At 37.8% G+C, this 18,826-nt stretch overlaps 1 protein-coding gene across 2 annotated transcripts; it reads right to left on the bottom strand.

Annotated features, from left to right (window-relative positions):
- Positions 1–232: 232 nt before the first annotated feature.
- Positions 233–17,672, bottom strand: ERI1 (exoribonuclease 1). 2 transcript variants are annotated; one of them, XM_039345210.1, is made up of 10 exons: positions 17,248–17,672; positions 16,548–16,602; positions 16,179–16,251; positions 13,764–14,884; positions 11,838–12,019; positions 8,419–8,629; positions 7,111–7,194; positions 5,381–5,490; positions 4,066–4,180; positions 233–2,216 (listed from the first exon to the last, which is right to left on the bottom strand). In XM_039345210.1, exons 4-10 carry the CDS (start codon positions 13,836–13,838, stop codon positions 1,977–1,979), a joined length of 1,017 nt encoding a protein of 338 aa, XP_039201144.1. In that variant the 5' UTR covers positions 13,839–14,884; positions 16,179–16,251; positions 16,548–16,602; positions 17,248–17,672; the 3' UTR covers positions 233–1,976. The 2 variants fall into 2 exon arrangements, with proteins under 2 accessions (XP_039201144.1, XP_039201145.1); XM_039345211.1 differs by lacking the exons at positions 16,179–16,251; positions 16,548–16,602; positions 17,248–17,672 and having other exon boundaries at positions 13,764–14,940.
- Positions 17,673–18,826: the final 1,154 nt, after the last annotated feature.

Here is an 18,826-nt window from a genome sequence, read left to right as displayed (position 1 = left end):
GCTTCTGCATTGGAGAAATCTCCCTTGTGATTGCTTGGCAATATGTAACTAAAATGTTCATAACTTATTTCCAGCGTTTTATCCAATATACATGCGTACCCAGGAGGAGATATTAATGCAGCCCCTGCAGGTCCTTCTGTGTTGTCCACTGTCTTAACTCCAGCCTCAACAATCAGCTAAAATTTCTATTTGTTCCATAGTCCATTTTTGAATGGGCAAAGAGCTATGGGACGACATTACAAAGTACCTTTATTACAGATATAACACATTAAATTGAAATACAAATGATTACAGTGGATTGAAACCTTGTTTTAAAGTAAAAATATACAAACTGTATTCAAAAGAGTATAAACTTTTATAGTATCCCAAAAGGTGATATTTAAAGTGTCCAGAAGATGAATAACTAATTGTGCAGTGGAAAAAAGTTGACCTAGCATAAAATCTTAAACTGTGCCCATACAACATACTAATTGATATAGTTTTACTAGATTCACCCAATAGCCTGGATTCACCTCTGTCATAAACAATGTAGACTGACGTTGTTTGATAAAATAGTCAAACCTATTTTTTTAGAACAAGTTGTGAACTAGTCATAGTCTTTCAAAACCATCCCAACTCCATGAACAAAATATGTAGAAATGATTTCACACATGATTTAAAGTGTTAAAAGAAGAAAAGAATATTAAGATTGCAGGCTGCAGGAGAAAGTGTAATTTCAAATCATTATTCACTTTTACTCTGGACAGATTACAAGAAAGCAGAATATTTACAAAATGGGCTTTTAGGAGAAAACCAATGCTGCATACAATGCCAAACTATAAATTGTACACAGCCACTATGAGGTATAATAGATAAAAAATTGGCTTGAAATCTTGTTTAGACCTGAGGTCACTAGTTGATCTGAATCAGTAATCCTCTCCCTCAGAATATTCTGGACTACAAATCTGAGCAGAATTCCCACAAAAGTGGCAAAATATAACAAATTAATTTGAAGTTCGAAATCTTTAACAGTTGTGCATAAATATTAAAATGTGCCATGCTATATAATGGTTCAGAGCATTAAAACATAAGTTGTATTTATTAAAGCAAACCTTTCAAAAATAAGTTGAAAGATCAACGCAAAGGTTGGCATAATAATCTCTAGGGGAACTGCTTTGTTTCCCTTTGATCATACGAATGAAATGCTGGCATGGAGTCCATGCTAAAGCTTAAATGATTACAGAAATAATTTGCTTCTCTGTTTTTTCTTTTAGCAGTGCTGGGGGAAGGATGTCAAAGTAAGTTACGTCATGCTATTGTATATGTAATGGAAAGAAAAAAGCACAATTATCCTGTTAAACACATCTCCACTATTTCAACAGAAATGTAATGAAATGCTTAAATTGCTATCTGAATTTAATGAGGCTAAAAGATAACTAATATTGGCTCAATAGGTTTCTCAACAAGATTAGAACATCAATACATACATCAAAAAAGTATTACTACTGAAATTTTCTATTAACTGGGTAAGGAAGATCAAAGTAAAACAAAAAACAAATCCCCATTGTGAAGAATTTACCAAACCCAGATAAGCTAACACATACCAGGAAACAATTTGGTCACTGTGACATGAAATCAAATAAATCTTTCTGGTACATTAAACAGTAAAAAAAAAAGATCAGCAAAGATGCATTCCCCATGGTATTCAACGACGTTAAAAATCTTCAGATCAAATGTTAACACTTCTGCTTGACTTTACTTCAGAGAAAACCATTTTAATAAGTGCATAGATTGCTTGGATAACTAAAATGAAACTCAGTGTGACTAATTTATAGAGTATTAAAAAGAGAGGCTTTCAGTGGATGCTCTGGGACCTGTGTTTTTCTGCCAGGGATTAAACTGCGGATAGAGCCTTCTTTAAAAAACTCAGCTGTCTGAAATGGCTTTTGAATACCAAGAATATGGGCCTGAAGACAGGGTAACTGGCTTCCTAATATTTATCGAAACCTGGGCATCTGCGGGATTGGAGCGCCCTCTATTGGAGTTGAGGAAGGGACTGCTAGCAGATGCCCACCGTGCAGCCTCTCATTTACACGGAGTTCACATCCATCCTGAAGCATTCGAATGGCTATTCGTGCAATATTCTTGGAATCATCCAGCCCACTGTGAGGCCGTCCATCATAGTCCATCCCAAGTTTTTCCAACATGGTTGACAGCTTTGTTTGGCATCTAGGAACCTGGAAAATGAATTGAACCATTCTGAGTAGAGGCAGACAGAAGAGAAGTGCAGTATCAATCTGTCTACATTACTAGCTGCTCTAAATTCTATCCTTCCCACATATGTGTGAGATGGCAATGGGCTCTTCCATATTCCACCTATGCTCTGAAGTGCAGCGGATTTTCTACATGAAGGGGTCTAATTTTAAAGTAAACTGTTTTAATTTAAATAAATAAAAGTACAACATTCAGCATACCAAACCATTTCCCATTTTTGTTTCTGAGAACGTCTCTGTTACCAACCCAGGTATTTAGGCATTCTTAGAAAACAAAAATGATGGGTAGTTATAGCCCAGGATTTTATTTGAAAGTATATCCACTTGCACCAAAGAAGACAAAAAAATGTAAAGCTGGGAAATTAAGAGCATATCCTGGAAGGATAGTGGGGAGCAAGAGAACCAGTCTCCCTTCAGCAATGGGATCTTCTACAACAGGCCATGTCCTTCAAGGTGCCCATGTTATAAGAGCACACAGGACTCGTTCTCACATTTCAAATAATGCCCATTGTCTCAAAGAATGTTTATAGGTCTGTTGTTCCAGCTGCTGCAGTTCTAGAAAAATCAAGAATGGGCAGCAAAAAGCAACGTTCAGATTCTGAGCTTCATAAGTGCAGTATCTAGCAGAGGTAGGCAGGGGTTTTGTGTTCCTTCATAAAATCTACATGGTTTTCTTCAATATAGATAGTCTTCACTTAATCGACTTTGAAGTTACAATACAGCTAAAGAAGCAGACTTATGACCAGTGCTCAAAATTGTGGGCACTGAAGTGTCCCCAGTTATGTGATTGCCATTCAGGCATTTTGCAACCAGGGCCCATTTACGGTGGGTCACAGTGCCCAACAGTCAAGCAATTTCCATTTGGGCTCTTCATTAACTGGCTTCCGACAAGCAAAGTCAATAGAAAAGCCAGCATGATGTTGCGCTTAAGGACCTGCAGTGATTCCCTTAATGACTGTAGTGGAACTGACATCAAAAGTTCCACACAATCACATAACATTTCACTTAATAACCACTTAGTGATGGAGTTGCTGCCCATTGTCATTAGTAACTGAGAATTATCTGTACTTTAAAGTTACACGGAGTGATCTGCTGACATCACCAGAACGGGAGGGATGCTTAGGCATCCATTTCCCTGCTTAAAACGACTCCACAACTATAAAAAAGAAGGCAAACCTTTTCCATCCCATTTAAGGGTTGCAGAAGGGCTAATAAATGGCAGTGTAAGAAAATATCCTACTTGTCATATAGATCTTAGTAGGGGCAATCTTTACCCAAAACGTTATATAGTTCTCCAAGCCCAGTGATGGCAAACCTGTAACAGGCGTGTCAAAGTTTGGGATAACAAAGTTTTTGGTAACACATCAGCATTTATGCCAGAATTTATCAACATCCAAAAATGATTTTCAGAAACACAATTTTCAGAGGCTGTAGAATGGGAAAGATGCAAGGTGACCTTTTTCAGTAGCAGCAATGATATGGGCTGAAGTTGAGGTTCAGACCTCAACTCCAGGTCCAGCGTTAGAGCTGATGCCAAGTGCCACTGTTCAGGGTGGCCTAAATGGGGGTGGGGTGGAGGGAAATAGAGAATTGCTTCTCTTTTGTTCAGTGTGTGTATGTGACCTACCAGCAGAATGAACTTAGGCATTTTCTGATTTTTTTGACATGCCAAGCCCCAAAGGTTTGCCATCACTGTCCTAGCCACAGCATATGCATAAATTCACTAACCTGTCAATTATTATAAACCCATCTTTGAATTTCTGCTTTTCTCAACTAGAATCTGAATGATTCAAGAAACAAGCAGACAACAAACCTTGTAGAAGTTTCCATAGGATTTGCGGATATTAATCCACTTCTTAGCAAAAGAAGGATACTTCAGACGACTAATACGACACTGGATATTTAAAAATTTACTCATATCCCAGGACCTTTAATAAACAATAAGTAAACAAATAAGTAAATCCCATTTTAAGAATGCCAATTTCACTGGGAAGTTCTTTTAAACTTCTTTTGCAAATTATTTGGATATTCCTTTGGGTATTTCCCCAATTTTTCTGAGACAATTTGTAAATCCATTTTTTAGAGTTCCTGAATCTCAAACAGCCCAACAGTGTTATTTATGGCAACACCTACTGTTAAATTCCTTTTTCAGTGGTCCAAATATGCACCAAGAATTTTATTTGCCCAAATTTTCTCATGGAAATATTGTCTTATGCCATGCTCTTGATGTGTTTTTCTGACATTTTGTTGATCATGTCTTTCATTAGTTTTAATTTTTTACTGTGATTTGGTAGTTTATTATTCTCTTATGTTACTCATGATACTTCTTGTTAAAATGTAAACAATATGGTCCAAACATTAAATAATCAAAGCTATATGAATGCACTCTGCAAATAAGTCATTATTTAGCTATTTTCATTGTCAAAGAGAAAAATTAGCATATTTATAATCCCCTATATATGTATAGCAGGGGTCTTCAAACTTGGCCCTTTTTATGACTTGTGGACTTCAACTCCTAGAATTCCTCAGCTGGCTGCGGAACTCTGGGAGTTGAAGTCCACAAGTCATAAAAGGACCAAGTTTGAAGACCCCTGATGCATAGGTACTGAATAAAACAGCTGACTTCAATGTTCATGTATGAATTTTAATGTTAATAACCTATGCAGATTATTTCTCTTGAATTCAACAAGTTGTAATATACTATGCTCTAGATCAGGGATATCAAACTTGCAACATCACGTGACGTGACGTATCGCTACTTTTTTTCCATTGCCGGCAATGGGGTGGGTGCAGTTTTGTCATGACACATCCAGGCCGGCAGCTTGACACCCCTGCTCTACATTTTAATCAAAGTGTATTTGCTATAACCTGTTCAAAACAGAACGTATTTCTTCTAGTCAGCACCAGAGGACAAGCAGGGAAAAGATCCAAGGTATTCTGACATTCCAATCACAACATCCTATTTAGCTTATCGTAGCAAATACAACCAAACCGAACGACTCCAGAAATGCAACCCTGTCAAAGCTAAAAAACGGTTGAAGAACACTGACATAATTTAATGGCTTCAATTAAAAAATAAGTATGGTTCATCAGCTAAACATATATGTACCTCTCTCCCCAATACATACCCATCTGTTAATATGGAATAGCTGTATTTGCTTCCTAATTCCTTCTGTTTCATCCAGTCTACAACACGTTGCAGCACTTTTGGGAATTCATCAGCTTTCTCTACCAGTTCCTAGAAATATTAGGAATGAAAATACAATTACTGTATATTAAGAAACTCAGGTATTAATTATACAATGTGAAAATAATATAAAAGGGTTTCTGTCAAGTCGTATTATTAAAAATCTACTACACCCTTTTTGGTTTTCCACAATAGCTATTAATGCAACAAAATACCCTATATTCATTCTTATTACATTCAGTGAGAAAATACAAATGTCTTTATAACTACTGAAGTATCTGCATATGTCTAATATTCTTTAATGGCTGGGAGAGGGGCAAGAAGGGAGGGATCTCCTGGATCCGACTCTTGCAAGTTGCATTTTCTTCAAGAAAATCCTGCAGCCTGTCAAGCATCCTATCTTTCTGGTTGTTCTATTATTTCCTTCTTCTTCCAACCCTTCTCAGCTTGGAAAACTGGAAGAAAGGTGCAATTTATGATACAAAACCTTCTTTTCTTTTTCTTTGCTCCACAGAGCCTAACTGTAATATATATAAAAAGACTTTAAGCAATAGTAAGTTAATATCAATATTAAAGGTCTTTATCTCAAAAGCATCTAAAATATCTACTGCTCCATATCAGATTCAATATCTAACAAACCATTACAAACCAAAATATATAAACATATATTTTTCTGGTGCTGTACAAAACGCATGTTTGCAACTTACTAAGCAATTAAGAATGTAGCTAGTTTGAGGTTTAATTACCCACAAGCAGTCTTTGCATTATTCCTGCAGCTGGCACTGAGGAAGCAATAAAGCGGTCTTCATCAAGGTAGACCTCTCATGAATATTACAGGTAGTCCTCGGCTTACGAACACAGTGGAGCTCAAAATTTCTGTTGCTGAGTGAAATAGTTGTTAAGTGAGTTTCCCCCATTTTACGACCTTTTTTATTACAGTTAAGTGAATTACTGCAATTGTTACACTGCAGAGCAAATCTGGATCCCCCCATTGACTTTGCTTGTCAGAAGGTCGCAAAAGGTGATTAGAGGACACCTGAGACACTACAACTGTCACAAACATGAATCAGTTGCCGAGTCTCTGAATTTTGATCATGTGACCCACGGGAGTGCGGCAACAGCCATAAGGGTGAAAAACGGCCATGTCACTTTTTTCAGTGCTGTTGTAACTCCAAACAGTCACTAAATGAACAGTTGTAAGTCGAGGACTATCTGTATACCATCCTCTTCTAAACAGTAAATGTACCATTTAAACAATTCACATTATTGATGGCACAAGCAGGTTGTCCAAGTGCATAGAGCACCGATTGGACATTATTATGTTTTGCCTCTGACCCAGCCAAATCAGGTATGATCAACAGTGATTGCTAACAGTGTGGTGTTAGAAACAGTGTCTAGTTTTGCTCAGAGAAACTCAGAATTCTAATCTATAGAATAGCTACACATTTCTTTATCACAAGACAAGCACTTTATTTACAGCCTGTGGTACCGATTTAAAAGAAATATATCTATAAAGAAAAAGAGAAATCAGGAAGCTTAGATCTGAGCCTACGTCACTGATATGCTGTGTTTGCAGTGAGGTATTAGGATTATATCTAGTGCCTAAACCATTCTCTTTTTTTTAAAAAAAATGTTTTGTTTAATGAGTGTAGTGTGTGACAGACTATTTACCTGAGAGATTCCCGTCAAATTAATGCAGAAATCCGAGAGTTGAGGATTAATCTCTGGTTTCACATATTGCTGGAAAGTGTCTTCCTACAAAATTGAAGTTAAACATGGGCCATTTCATGATGATACAGACAAAACACAGAACAGCTGCTCCTTACATAATCCGAAGGAATAACAATCAGTCAAACATAATAAGGTCGGTTGAACCTTAGCAATAAGTACTGCAGTACCATGTGTGGGCTTTAGGCAGGATATTCTGCTGTTCCTGCTGCCATGGCTAAGGGCTTTTTTACAACTCCCACTTCAGGTTCAGGTTCACAAAGTGCACCAAGAATTGTAACACAGAGTAGCCCATAAGGAAGGATATACATATATTACAGTCATTACATACTTGAAAAGCATATTACGGGCACTGTATCTGGACAGCTGTGAGAAGATAACCAAGAAACACAGAAAGCCCCATCTGATACCATAGGGATAAATCTGTGATTTAACGTCGTACCTACAACTGCTGATTCCTTATTCAAACCAGCATAGCTAATGAACCACCCATGGATACCTTGTTTAATTAGTATGCCTATTGTGTAAATACAGCATGCAGACTAGACTATTTCCAGTCAAAACAAATCAAAGCATAGCCATAAACTACTCCACAAAACCTTTTTTCAACCAATTCTGCTAGGAATGTAGCCCATATTGAAACAGCATGCTTAATGCTAAACAAACAACAAATGATAGGTAACTTGCTAGCCACATTCCACAGCAGAAACCTAATGAGCATGAGTATACACATTTATGCTAAGCTTTATGACTTAGTATGATATGCAACTGCATCGGTGTTATATACCTGCAGAACATTAGACTCAACATCTTAAAAACAAATTGAAAAGCAGCCTCAGGATGTTATCATTCAGAGCAGAAGAGTAGCACAGAAAGGCATTTGGACCATTCTTTGTTGTCTTTCACCCAAAATCATTTTCTCTTTCCCAAACTATCTACTTGTGAGAATCTAGCCATGTATTTACTTCTGCTTATTCCACTTAGCAAGAGAAAAGGGAAACTTTTTTTTTTTGTACAAAATGCCTTCACATTAAGTAGCAAACATGTATCAGTATTTATTTTCTCATGGATATAATTCAAGATCTAAAAAAGATTATGCCAGCCAGAGTTATAAGCTGCCTAATTTGTTGATCAGATAGCATACAAGGCAGCGTAATACCTTTGCTTCGCTATCTATTTTTAAAATGCAAATCTCAACTTTTGATGAATTTATTAAACTATCCAGGAATCAAGTAGGACAGAAATACTTACTATTTGTAACGTCTGAGTATTTAGTAAAACGATAGGAAATTCGATTATTTCATGTATAAATTCTGGCTGATTTTTTTCTTCACAAGTTGCTTCAAAGTCAATAACACAGATATAATTGTAGTAGTCTTCTGCATTTGGAGGTTGCTTGTACATTAATTTTTCTTTCTTATAGTAGTTTTTCAGCCTCTTTTTTAATACATCTTTTACTCCTCTGTTAAAAAAAAATTAGTGATTATTTTTAGGATATTTTATTATACAGTAGTGGCCAAAATTGTGGAAACCTTTTGGGAAAGTGTACATTTGAGGTTCGATGGCTAATAACACCCCTTTTTTTGGAGTAGTACTATAAAATTATATATCAATGGAAAGATAATTTAATCAAGAATGTAATGCAATAACCTTTATGAAGGATTTGCTATTAGAATAGCAGTTATAAAGAAGAAAAGTGAAACACATAGAAAAAACGAGATATACAAAAATTATCACCATAGAAAAAACGATATACAAAAATCATCACCATAGAAAAAACGAGATATACAAAAATTATTACCATGTCAGTTAATACTTAGTTGGGTAACCTTTATCATGAATTATGGCCATGGAGTGAACCAAGTCCTTTAGTTCTGCAGCTGTTAGAATGTGAAACCAAGATTGAATGATTGCTTCTATTAACTGGGTTTTATTGCTGGGTCGCTTCTGACTAACAAGTTTCTTTAGTCAGTTCTATAAATTTTCAATTGGGTTAAGGTCTGGACTATTCCCAGGCCATTCCAGCAGTAGAATATGATTAACTTGAAACCACTTTTTGCACACAGCAGCAACATGATATGGAGCTGAATCCTGTTGAAATATAAATGCTTCATTGTCTTGGAAAAAATCATGTGCGGAAGGCTTCAGTTTGGGCTCAAGTATTCCATTAATGTATTTTTGGCTATTTATATTCCCATTAATCACACAAATTCTGCCCACACCTTTTGATGTCATACAACCACAGATCATAACACTGACTGGGTGTTTCACGGTACATGTAATGCAATCAGGATGCAAATCGTCTCCGATTCTTCTCCTTATGTATTTTATGCCATCACTACCAAACAGGGAGATCTTGGTCTCATCACTCAAATAACAGTCCCATTGTTCCTCTGTCCAGGTAACATGGGTTTTAGCCCAGTTTAGTCTTTTCAACCTTTGAGAGATAAAAGTGGCTATTTTCGTGGAATTCTAGATTTTAGGCCAAATTCCTGCAGTCTACGCCAAACAGTCATTGCACTCAATTTCACATTGCATTGAGCCATTTCATCTTGTATACACCCAGATGATTTTCTTCTGTCACATAGGCACAGTCTGTTAATTCTTCTATCATCACTTGCTGTTGTGCACTTTTTCCTGCCTTTACCAGTGTGATTTTGTAGTGACTGAGTCTCCTTATACCTCTTCAAAAACTTAGAAATGCCACCTTTGGTTAAGTTTCCACCAATTTTTCTTCTAATTTCTTTATAATTGTAGCCTTGTTCACTTAATAATACTATTTTACATCACTTTCTGGGCGACCAGTCAACTCTTTGCACCATTATTTTAATTTTATTATGTTTTACAAGCTCACTAAATGAAAGAATACAAAAAAAACCCCAACCAATGTGATAGCGATCACATAACACACTGACAAGCGTCCTCCTCTCAGCTTCAATACATAACACCAATAACTGAATCCTACTGTGATCTGACTGGCTCATTGCCAAAACAAGATGACACCTGATTGGCTCTCTAAACACTCATGCTCATTGGCTACAATCAGATGAAAGAAAGCTACCTAATATCAATCTAAGCAAGTTGTGCTTCCTTTTTCTGGTTATTTGGCTATAAATTTTCATAGAATATAGGTAATTAAACAAACTGTGTTGCATTACATTCTTTATTAAATTATCTTTCCATTGATATATAATTGTATGATACTACTCCAAAAGAAAGTGGTGTTATTAGCCATCAAACCTCAAATGTACTTTTCCCAAAAGGTTTCCACAATTTTGGCCAGTACTTTACTGCTGAGTTAGAACAGAAATGTAGCATCTCTTAATCCATTTGGACATTATTTCTCCTAATGCCAAACCTGCTTTTAATAACTTCCTCCAACAGAAATGACAAGAATGACCGACTCTGATCTGCTTGCATCAAACTAGGCTCAAAAGGAAGTTGCTCCTACTGTCTAATTCTCCAGAGAAAGAGATAAAACATGAGCAGACACATTTAACAGGATTATAAAACTCCCTATGCCTTTAAGAAATTTATGACATTATTTTTAGACAAAATGTATTCCAGTTTTTATTTAAGTTGTTTGCAATGACATGAACAGTATTTCTGCACAATCAAGTAATTCCTTCATGTATATTTCAGGTAAGTTAAACAGTCTCTAGGGCAGAGAATAGAAGGAACACTGTCATGTATGCTATTTACAAAAACCATCATATATAAAAAAATTGTGATGCCATTACATAACTGACACAGGAAGCTATCTTCTAAAAAATCAAACCACAATTCCACCTAACCCCAGTAAGGTCAATTACAGCTGAGAGGGAATTCTCGGTGGCCAATCAAGAGTTTCTTTCAACTCTACCTGGAAATGCCAAGAATCACACCTGGGACAATTTGGGTGTGAAGCCTACATTCTATCACTAAACCACCACCAATCACAAAGTATTTTTTTTCTCTTTGTTCCAACTTTAATTTAGGTATGCAATTTATTCACCGCCTCAGTCCAAGTGAATTCTTGGGATGACATCAAATCACTAAAACTATATACTGTATGTACATATAAAACAATAAACGTATAAAGGCCTGTGTCCTCAAACACCATTTAGAAAAGTCAGGTCTTTACTAGCCTCTGGGAGGCAATTATGGTAGCAGGCAATTAGGGGCCTTCCTTGCCTAGGAGTCAGTTGTTAGGAAGACAGCTGCCTCAAGGAATGTTTCTCAATGAAGAAGGAACTCTTCTACTATTTAGGTTTCCTTGTTTTTCCACATAAGATTTTCTTAATCTTTTTAGTTCAATTGTCATTGAATTCTTGAATTTCTTTTTTTCCATCAGACGAGCCTTTCTAAAAAGTTCACCCCTTTAGCTGAAGATACAGGGAGCTATAAAGTGCTATAATGCAAATTCTAGCATCGCAACTTTGTGTAAGATTTCATACTGAAGAATCTGTTTATAACTCTGCAGTGTGAAATCCTTCTCTGCCAACAAACTCTTCCAATGATAGACTTCTGTGCAGAAATAACTATCCATAATGTACAGAGCGTCTTCCTTCTACAAATGATAAAAGCATCTCAGAAGAAAGATCCACAAGAGGTGACTTTATTAATTCCACCTTTACACATGTAGTAAGAAATACATCAGAAAATGTATGCACTCACACACGGTTGGTTACCTGGTGTCAAGTCTGAATTCAGCAAGTTTAGTTCTCAGCTCTTCTCTATTCATTCTATTGATATAACCATTTGTCAGAGAAATCTCTTTGTAGATTGGATCGCTGAAATCACCTGAATTAGATTTTTTATTATTTTCTTCCTGAAAATCAAACTGGCAGCACTGCTTACTCTGACAGAAAGGCTGTATGATGAGAAAAAAGGTTGTGTAGTTATAATTGTCTTTATCTTCAAAAGCTTGAATAACTTTATTCAACATTATCTAGAAACAATGACACTGGGTAATTGTCCAAAGGCAGGAGTGATCACAATATTATATTGAAAAAGCCCTCACTTATACTGAGATGTGCAATTTATTCACTTCTTACTAACATCCAGCTTTTGAAATGCATTCTCTTTTAAAGAAAGGAACCTGCTACTATAATTGTTATGTGAGCCTAATCTTGTTCATGGCCCATCAATTACCCAAATTTCCTACTTAGTTATCAACATGGCACTCTGTTAAGGGATTTAGCAACATTTCAAAACAGGCCCAAAGGCAATATTACTTTGTTTTAAATTTTAGAATTGTGAATAACATACAATAGGCATCTGTGTTTAACTTGCTACACTTTCCTTCTTTACAGTATTTTTTATGGGTTCTTATATTCTTTTTTGAAGATAGTTAAGTTTAAAGGCTTGGTTGACTGGAAGGTTGACTGCTCGAGACCCAGGTATTATGTGACGAGATGAGCTCCTGTTCTTGCTCCAGCTCCTGCTAACCTAGCAGTTCAAAAGAATGCAAGTGCAAGTAGATAAATAGGTATCACTTTGATAGGAAGCTAACAGTGTTCTGTGTGTCTTGGCGTATAGTCATGCTGGCCATATGACTACAGAAGCATCTTCAGACAACACTGGCTCCCTCAGCTAGGAAATGGAGATTAGCATCGCTCCCTAGAATTGGACATGACTGGGCAGGGGAAATCTTTACTTTTTTTTTTTTTTTTTTTACCTTTTTAAGCTTAAAGTCAATAGGTAAATACCAGCAAAGGAAATTATAGAAACTATAGTAGAAGAACATCCTGATGAGTTTTAGTGGTCAACAGTTAAGAACAGGCAAAATATGGCTGATATAATTTAACAGTTACAGACACTTATGAAAAAGTTTTCTCAAGTATGAATCCAAGTGCTTTTGCTATTTCACACTTAATGCCCATGCATCTGGAGTTACAATCGGAATTGGATTGCCAGAATTGCCATTGCTAAGTAATATAAATGTATACTTAGCAACATACATTTCAGTCTCAATAGTGGTAAACAACCTGTAGCACAATTTTTTTTCTAGTACTGTAGCACTGCAAGATTTATTGGGTATTTCCAGGTAACACAACAGCTTGCCTCACTGTCCCTTTTACTAACAGTCCAAGCAAAGCACTGTCATTTGTTTGCCTATACTATTTTTTTTTTTTAAAAAATATTAAGATGTAAAACATGTTTGCACCTTTTAATTAGTAATGCTACCACCACCACCTCTTGGAAATGTCATGAGGTTGGGTTTCTTAGTTTTAGCACAGATTCCTCCTTTGGGCAATGATCCATCTTGGTTATTATGTTAAAGTGCAACTGGGAAGACGAAAGTCAATGGACCCTTTATAAGCGCAAGGCTTCTTCAAAGACCCTGGGCCGTCTGGCTCTCTCATGCAATCGCTCCGCAGCCAATTTAGAGCGGGGCAAAAGAGGATTCCGCGGGAGACCCGATTCCCCAGGAAGCACGAACGCTTTCCCGCCGCGGTCCAATTGTTTCCACTCTCTCGCGCCGCTGCTCCTCCTTCGGCAAGGGAGGAGCTCTGAGCCCTTCGACCGCTGACGGAAGGAGCTTTCCAGCTGGGACGGTTACGTCTCTGGGCGCCAAGCGCGAAACGGCTGCGCAGTCGCGAAGGAACACTTACCGAGGCCGCACTGGCTTCCGCGTTCTCCTCCCCGGTGTGCTCTCGTCGCGGCATGTTCTCTTTTTGCTCCTCCATTTGGCTCTCTCCCCGTGGCCCGGAAACCTCGGTCTCTGGCGCATGCGCAGGCGCACGCGGGGGTTCTGCGGAGGGGAGGGGGAGAGAAGGCGCCAAACCTTTTTCCACCAGACAAAACACCACACCGGATTGGGTGACGTCAGAACGTCCCTCGCTCCTCCTCAATGGTGGATCGGAGGCGGGGTCGAGAGTGGGAACGCCTCCGCAAGAATGGGGCGGGAATATAATGTGACGTCAGTGCCCGCCGGAAATTAACGAACGTGGCTCGCTCTTCGCGCTTTGGGAAGGGAGGGTGACTTTTTGCGCGCTGCCCCCCCCTTCGCTCAGGCTTTCCTTCTGCAATTTGGCGGGAAGGGCCGGAGCGGATCGGGCCGGGCTGAAGGGTTCTTATTCGCTGCTTTCCCAAGTGGCTGCCAGGAACCACGGGGACTCCCGGAGGCTGAAAGCCGATTCCGCTGGGAATGTGGCAAAATCAGATTGCGATTTATTAATTAGAGAAAGATTTTTTTTTTTATAAATCCAAAATTTTATTCCTCAGTCCTGACCTCTGGAGCGTTCTCACTGGGGATTAAGGGCACAATGCTGGTCTCTGCCTCTGAAAACGTTACGGGGGTGGCAGTATATTCCTTATTAGGAAAAGATGGCATTTTGGAACTTACTGGTTAGGAAGCAAATTAGAGTTAAGACTGCAATCCTGGACACGCTTCTAGGCAAATACACATAGGGTGATTCAAATGAATTCAGGCCTGCTGGAAAAAAAAAACTGGACTTCTGGGTTATTTAATGCCATTATCAGGAATCCTGTGGTTGTCAATCAGGCTACAGTATGGGTGAAAGGCACAAGTTAGGTCTTTGTGCCCGTCTGTGTCTGAAATTATGCTTCCTTGATATTTACAGCAGGGTGCAAAAAGAAGATCTGGTTGCATCAGCTTTCTGTTTGGGGGTTTTCTTTATAGTTCTTTTACTGGCAAGCACTGTAGTAGCTGAAACATTTCCATTTTGGGATGCTATCCTTTCTTGCTGATTTTTCCTGATTGTCTTTTCATCTGGTAACAGATTAAATGATTCTTATTAATTTTGAAAGATCAGTGAAATTCAAATCAATGTACACGGTACAAAAATGTCAGTATGGGTGACTTCTTGAGATAAAGAATTTATCGGGTTAAAAAGAAAATTACTAATTTATTATATACGTTAACTTCAATATGTGAAATTTGGCATTTTGTAGAATGAGAAAATTATAGAATGCCAAAAATGGGATGTCAAAGTATGAAACAGTTAATATTTCACACATTTCCTAGGTATTCCATGCAAGGCCAAAAGGCAAACCGACAAAGTATAAAATACTCTTGCTAGTGACATTTTTATTGTGATTTGAGACACATGATATCTGTACCATAGGCCCAACTTTTTTCTACCTGAGGCCTTATGTGGGTTTGGGAACATGGATAAACGGCAAAGTACTGTTTTTGGTTTTCTGGAAACTGGAAAAATATATATAATACTTAAAATATTAATATTTAGGTTTCTCTTAATTTACTACAAAAGCCAAAAGAATACTTGTGTGGTCCCAAAGGTGCTTTTTCAAAAGGCAACTGAGCTTTGTTTTTGCTTGAAGATGTTTCACTTTTCATCCAAGAGGCTTCTTTTGAAAATGCATCTTTGGGACAACCATGTCCTGGATGACTGACAAGCTCCATAGACAAATAGCTGTGTTACCCTTTTGCAGTGAAAATATAATATGGCAATTTAAAGACATGTAAGTGATAACATATTTGTTAAGGTGGCAGAAGATTCTCTGTTGGATCATTCTTTAAGAGTTAGTTCCTTTCTATTGTATGTTTGTGTTTCTTTAATGGAAGGTATCCAGTGGTGAGATTCAGCCAGTTCGCACCACTTCGGCAGAACCGGTAGCCAATTTTTTGTTGCCAAGGCCGAGAATGGACTTCCAGAAGCAGCATCCGGTTGTTCACATATTTGAATCCCACCACTGAAAGTATCTATGTGTAGTTGCTGAAGTGCAGGGAAGGTTTTTCATTATTCACCTTTGAAAACCAATAGAAAATCAACTGGCATAGGCCACTCCAGTAAATTGGACACAACATATATAAAGTTTTCAACAATTCCTAATGGAGTTTTCCCAGTGAAATGAGATTCTTTTCTTGTCTTCTATTGTTATTCATTTATACCAGAGAGCTTGGAATTATTCTCATATTAGTCTTATGTACCAGTTACATTTTCTAAATTTGGCATTGATTAGGCTACTCAAATGGATATTATGAATAAATATTACTTAAATTGCTTTTTCATTGGATTTTTTAATATATAAACATAGCTTACCTGGTTTGAACATTTCCTTAGAAAAATATTTCTTTCGGATAGGCCATGACTGTGTGCCTGGGTAATGGAAATTCTTAAAGAAAAGATGAGACTACTTTTTAAATGAGATTTTAAATAATATGTATAATCTAACAAAAAAATGAGAAGGGTTGTATTACAGAATTGAAAGACTGCATCATTTATTATTGCATTATCTAGGAAACAAATACAAGATCTAGCACAAAAAACAAAAGAAGTACTGATATATATATTTGCAGTGTGTGTTGTTTGCTAATTATTTTGTGCTTTTTTTCCTTTTGACATCTTTAGAATAAAAGCGGCTTTTGAATCTGTCAGTTTATAATTACTTCTGAAAAGAGTGTCACTTACTATTGAATGTTTATCAAAACGTCTGTTTTGGGCTTCAGAGTAGCAGTATAAATACCTGTAAGCAAAGCAGATAGACTGTTGGATTCAAGAAGCAATTTACAATTGCTAATGGCTGAGGATTCTAAAATTAAATTAAAAAGCCACAAGGAAGTGGGCAACCCTGATGAGTATCATGTTGTAACTCGAATCTGAAATCAGTTGATTTGTTGTAACTTGCACACTAGGCAGTTGATAATAAGCACTCGTCCATTTAATAAAATTTCACTCATTACTTGCTTAAGAAAATTAATCTGGACCATATCCAAAGTGCAGCAAGATCGGGTTTGTTTTGAGAATGTTAACAAATGCAAATTATCCAGTGTTTGGTTTTTTTGTTTTTAATAAATCTTAAAGGAGCAAATTATATAAAATGAAGTCCACAGTTGCCTGGCCAAGAAAGCAATTAATATCCTTGTATCAACATTAAGTAATGAAATAGTTCTACAATGTGTACAAATTTGTACAGAATCATTACCAGATTTTAAAATAAAGGATTAGAGAATTTGACAGCTTAAATACTTTATGACTTTTCAATTGGCATAAAAAATATTCCGCTGCGGGAACAGTAGCCAACAATTTCTCATAAGAACCATAATATGCAATACTTTTTAACAAAGAGTTCTATAGCTAGATAATTTCTAGGAATAAGCAGATATTTTACCTTTGGAGATAGGAATTCACCTTGAAAGGCATATAAAGTTTCTTTCCTCCTTTAGGAAACCATCGGATGGACGTGTCCACTCCAAATCCAATATGTCCTTCAGCTCCTGAAGAAATTGGCATCTCTGCCTCAATGAAAAATAACAGAAAATCTATCCATGCAAAACTTATTAGGCCTTTTTGCCTTTTGTTCCTGCTGAATTTACAAACCAGAGCTCCAATAGTGAAATTACCTTGAAGGGAGCCTTCTTTCATTTGGCCACCTTGAATGTAAATATTGTTTATCACAGTAGCCATGGTAGCAGTACCGTATGACCTATTCATAAGACAAGAAAACCCTGACAAATACATTTCAATCTAGAAACCCCAAATCTATGTCACTTTATTTGAATTCTGCTTGGGAGGAAAGCCAGCTGAACTGACATACTATATAAATACCTCTGAATATGTTTCCTCCTGAAAATGTGCATCAGATTGTGGTGTTCCATGGCAACAGTGCGGTAGGAGAAAGAATTTATTTGAATGGGTAATCTGTCAGCACATTTGCATCTGACTGTGAAACATGATTGGTAGAGAAAGCACATTGCATATTAATATTATAGGAGAAATACAACCTGATTATAAAAATATCCCTAGTTATGTCTGGGCAGTTTCACTTGTCCCATTTCCTTTTTATTTGTTTATCTGACTTTAAAAATACTCATGTCTCTCGGCAGTACGTCAGAGAAACCTCATGTCCCTCCATGAGCATTTAGAAGGGCCCATTTCTATAAACAACCAAGTAGGAAAGGGTGGTTTTTTTTTTTTTTTTTTTGCAGTTCTGTAGGAAGCTACTTGAAGCATAATGGAGATGGAGATTAAAGGCTTTATTTATATGTATAGAGGACTGGAAGGGACCCTGGAGGTCTTTTAGTTCAATATCCTGCCCAAGGCAAAAGACCTTATTGCATCCTGGGCAAATGGCTGTCCAATCATTTACATCTTCATCTGCCAAATATCTGTTATATGTGAAGGTCTTTTTGATGGTGAGCCCCTGGAAATCCAGTATAAGTGATCCCACTATCTATAGCAGTGGTGGCAAACCTATGGCACGGGTGCCAGAGGCGGCACTCGGAGCCCTCTCTGCGGGCACACGCACTGTCTCAGCCCCGCCTCTTCCCATGGCTCCCTCCTCACCAGCAGACCCCCCAGAGGAGAGCTGCCCCTGGGTGCAGCCCACATGCAGCGGAGCCAAGGACATGGTAGCTGGGTAGCAGGGACAAGACTCTGCCCTTGTGTCCTGTTGCGCGCAGATGATGCGGGGCACGGGTGGAGGTTATAGCCGCCATGGTGCTGCTGGGCTGCCTGGGTGATCTGTGGCGGGCTGTGGGGGTGGTGGGCGGCCCAGTGGGCAGAGCGGGGACGGGGGTGGGGGGCAGTTTTTGGGCACTCGGTCTCTAAAAGGTTTGCCATCACTGGTCTATAGGATAAATTCAGTGTTTTATGAGTTTAGGCTGGGATGCTGAAGAAGATGGCATTTTACATAAGGCTCAGCCCAAAGTCAGCATATGGCTTCTTACACACACATGCAAACATACATG

This window comes from Crotalus tigris, unplaced genomic scaffold (genome assembly GCF_016545835.1).
Source record: "Crotalus tigris isolate CLP2741 ecotype Arizona unplaced genomic scaffold, ASM1654583v1 scf7180000017946.1269602, whole genome shotgun sequence".
Taxonomy (NCBI): Eukaryota; Metazoa; Chordata; class Lepidosauria; order Squamata; family Viperidae; genus Crotalus; species Crotalus tigris.
The sequence above is the reverse complement of the archived record's forward strand: the minus strand, read 5'-3'. Positions and strand labels throughout refer to the sequence as shown.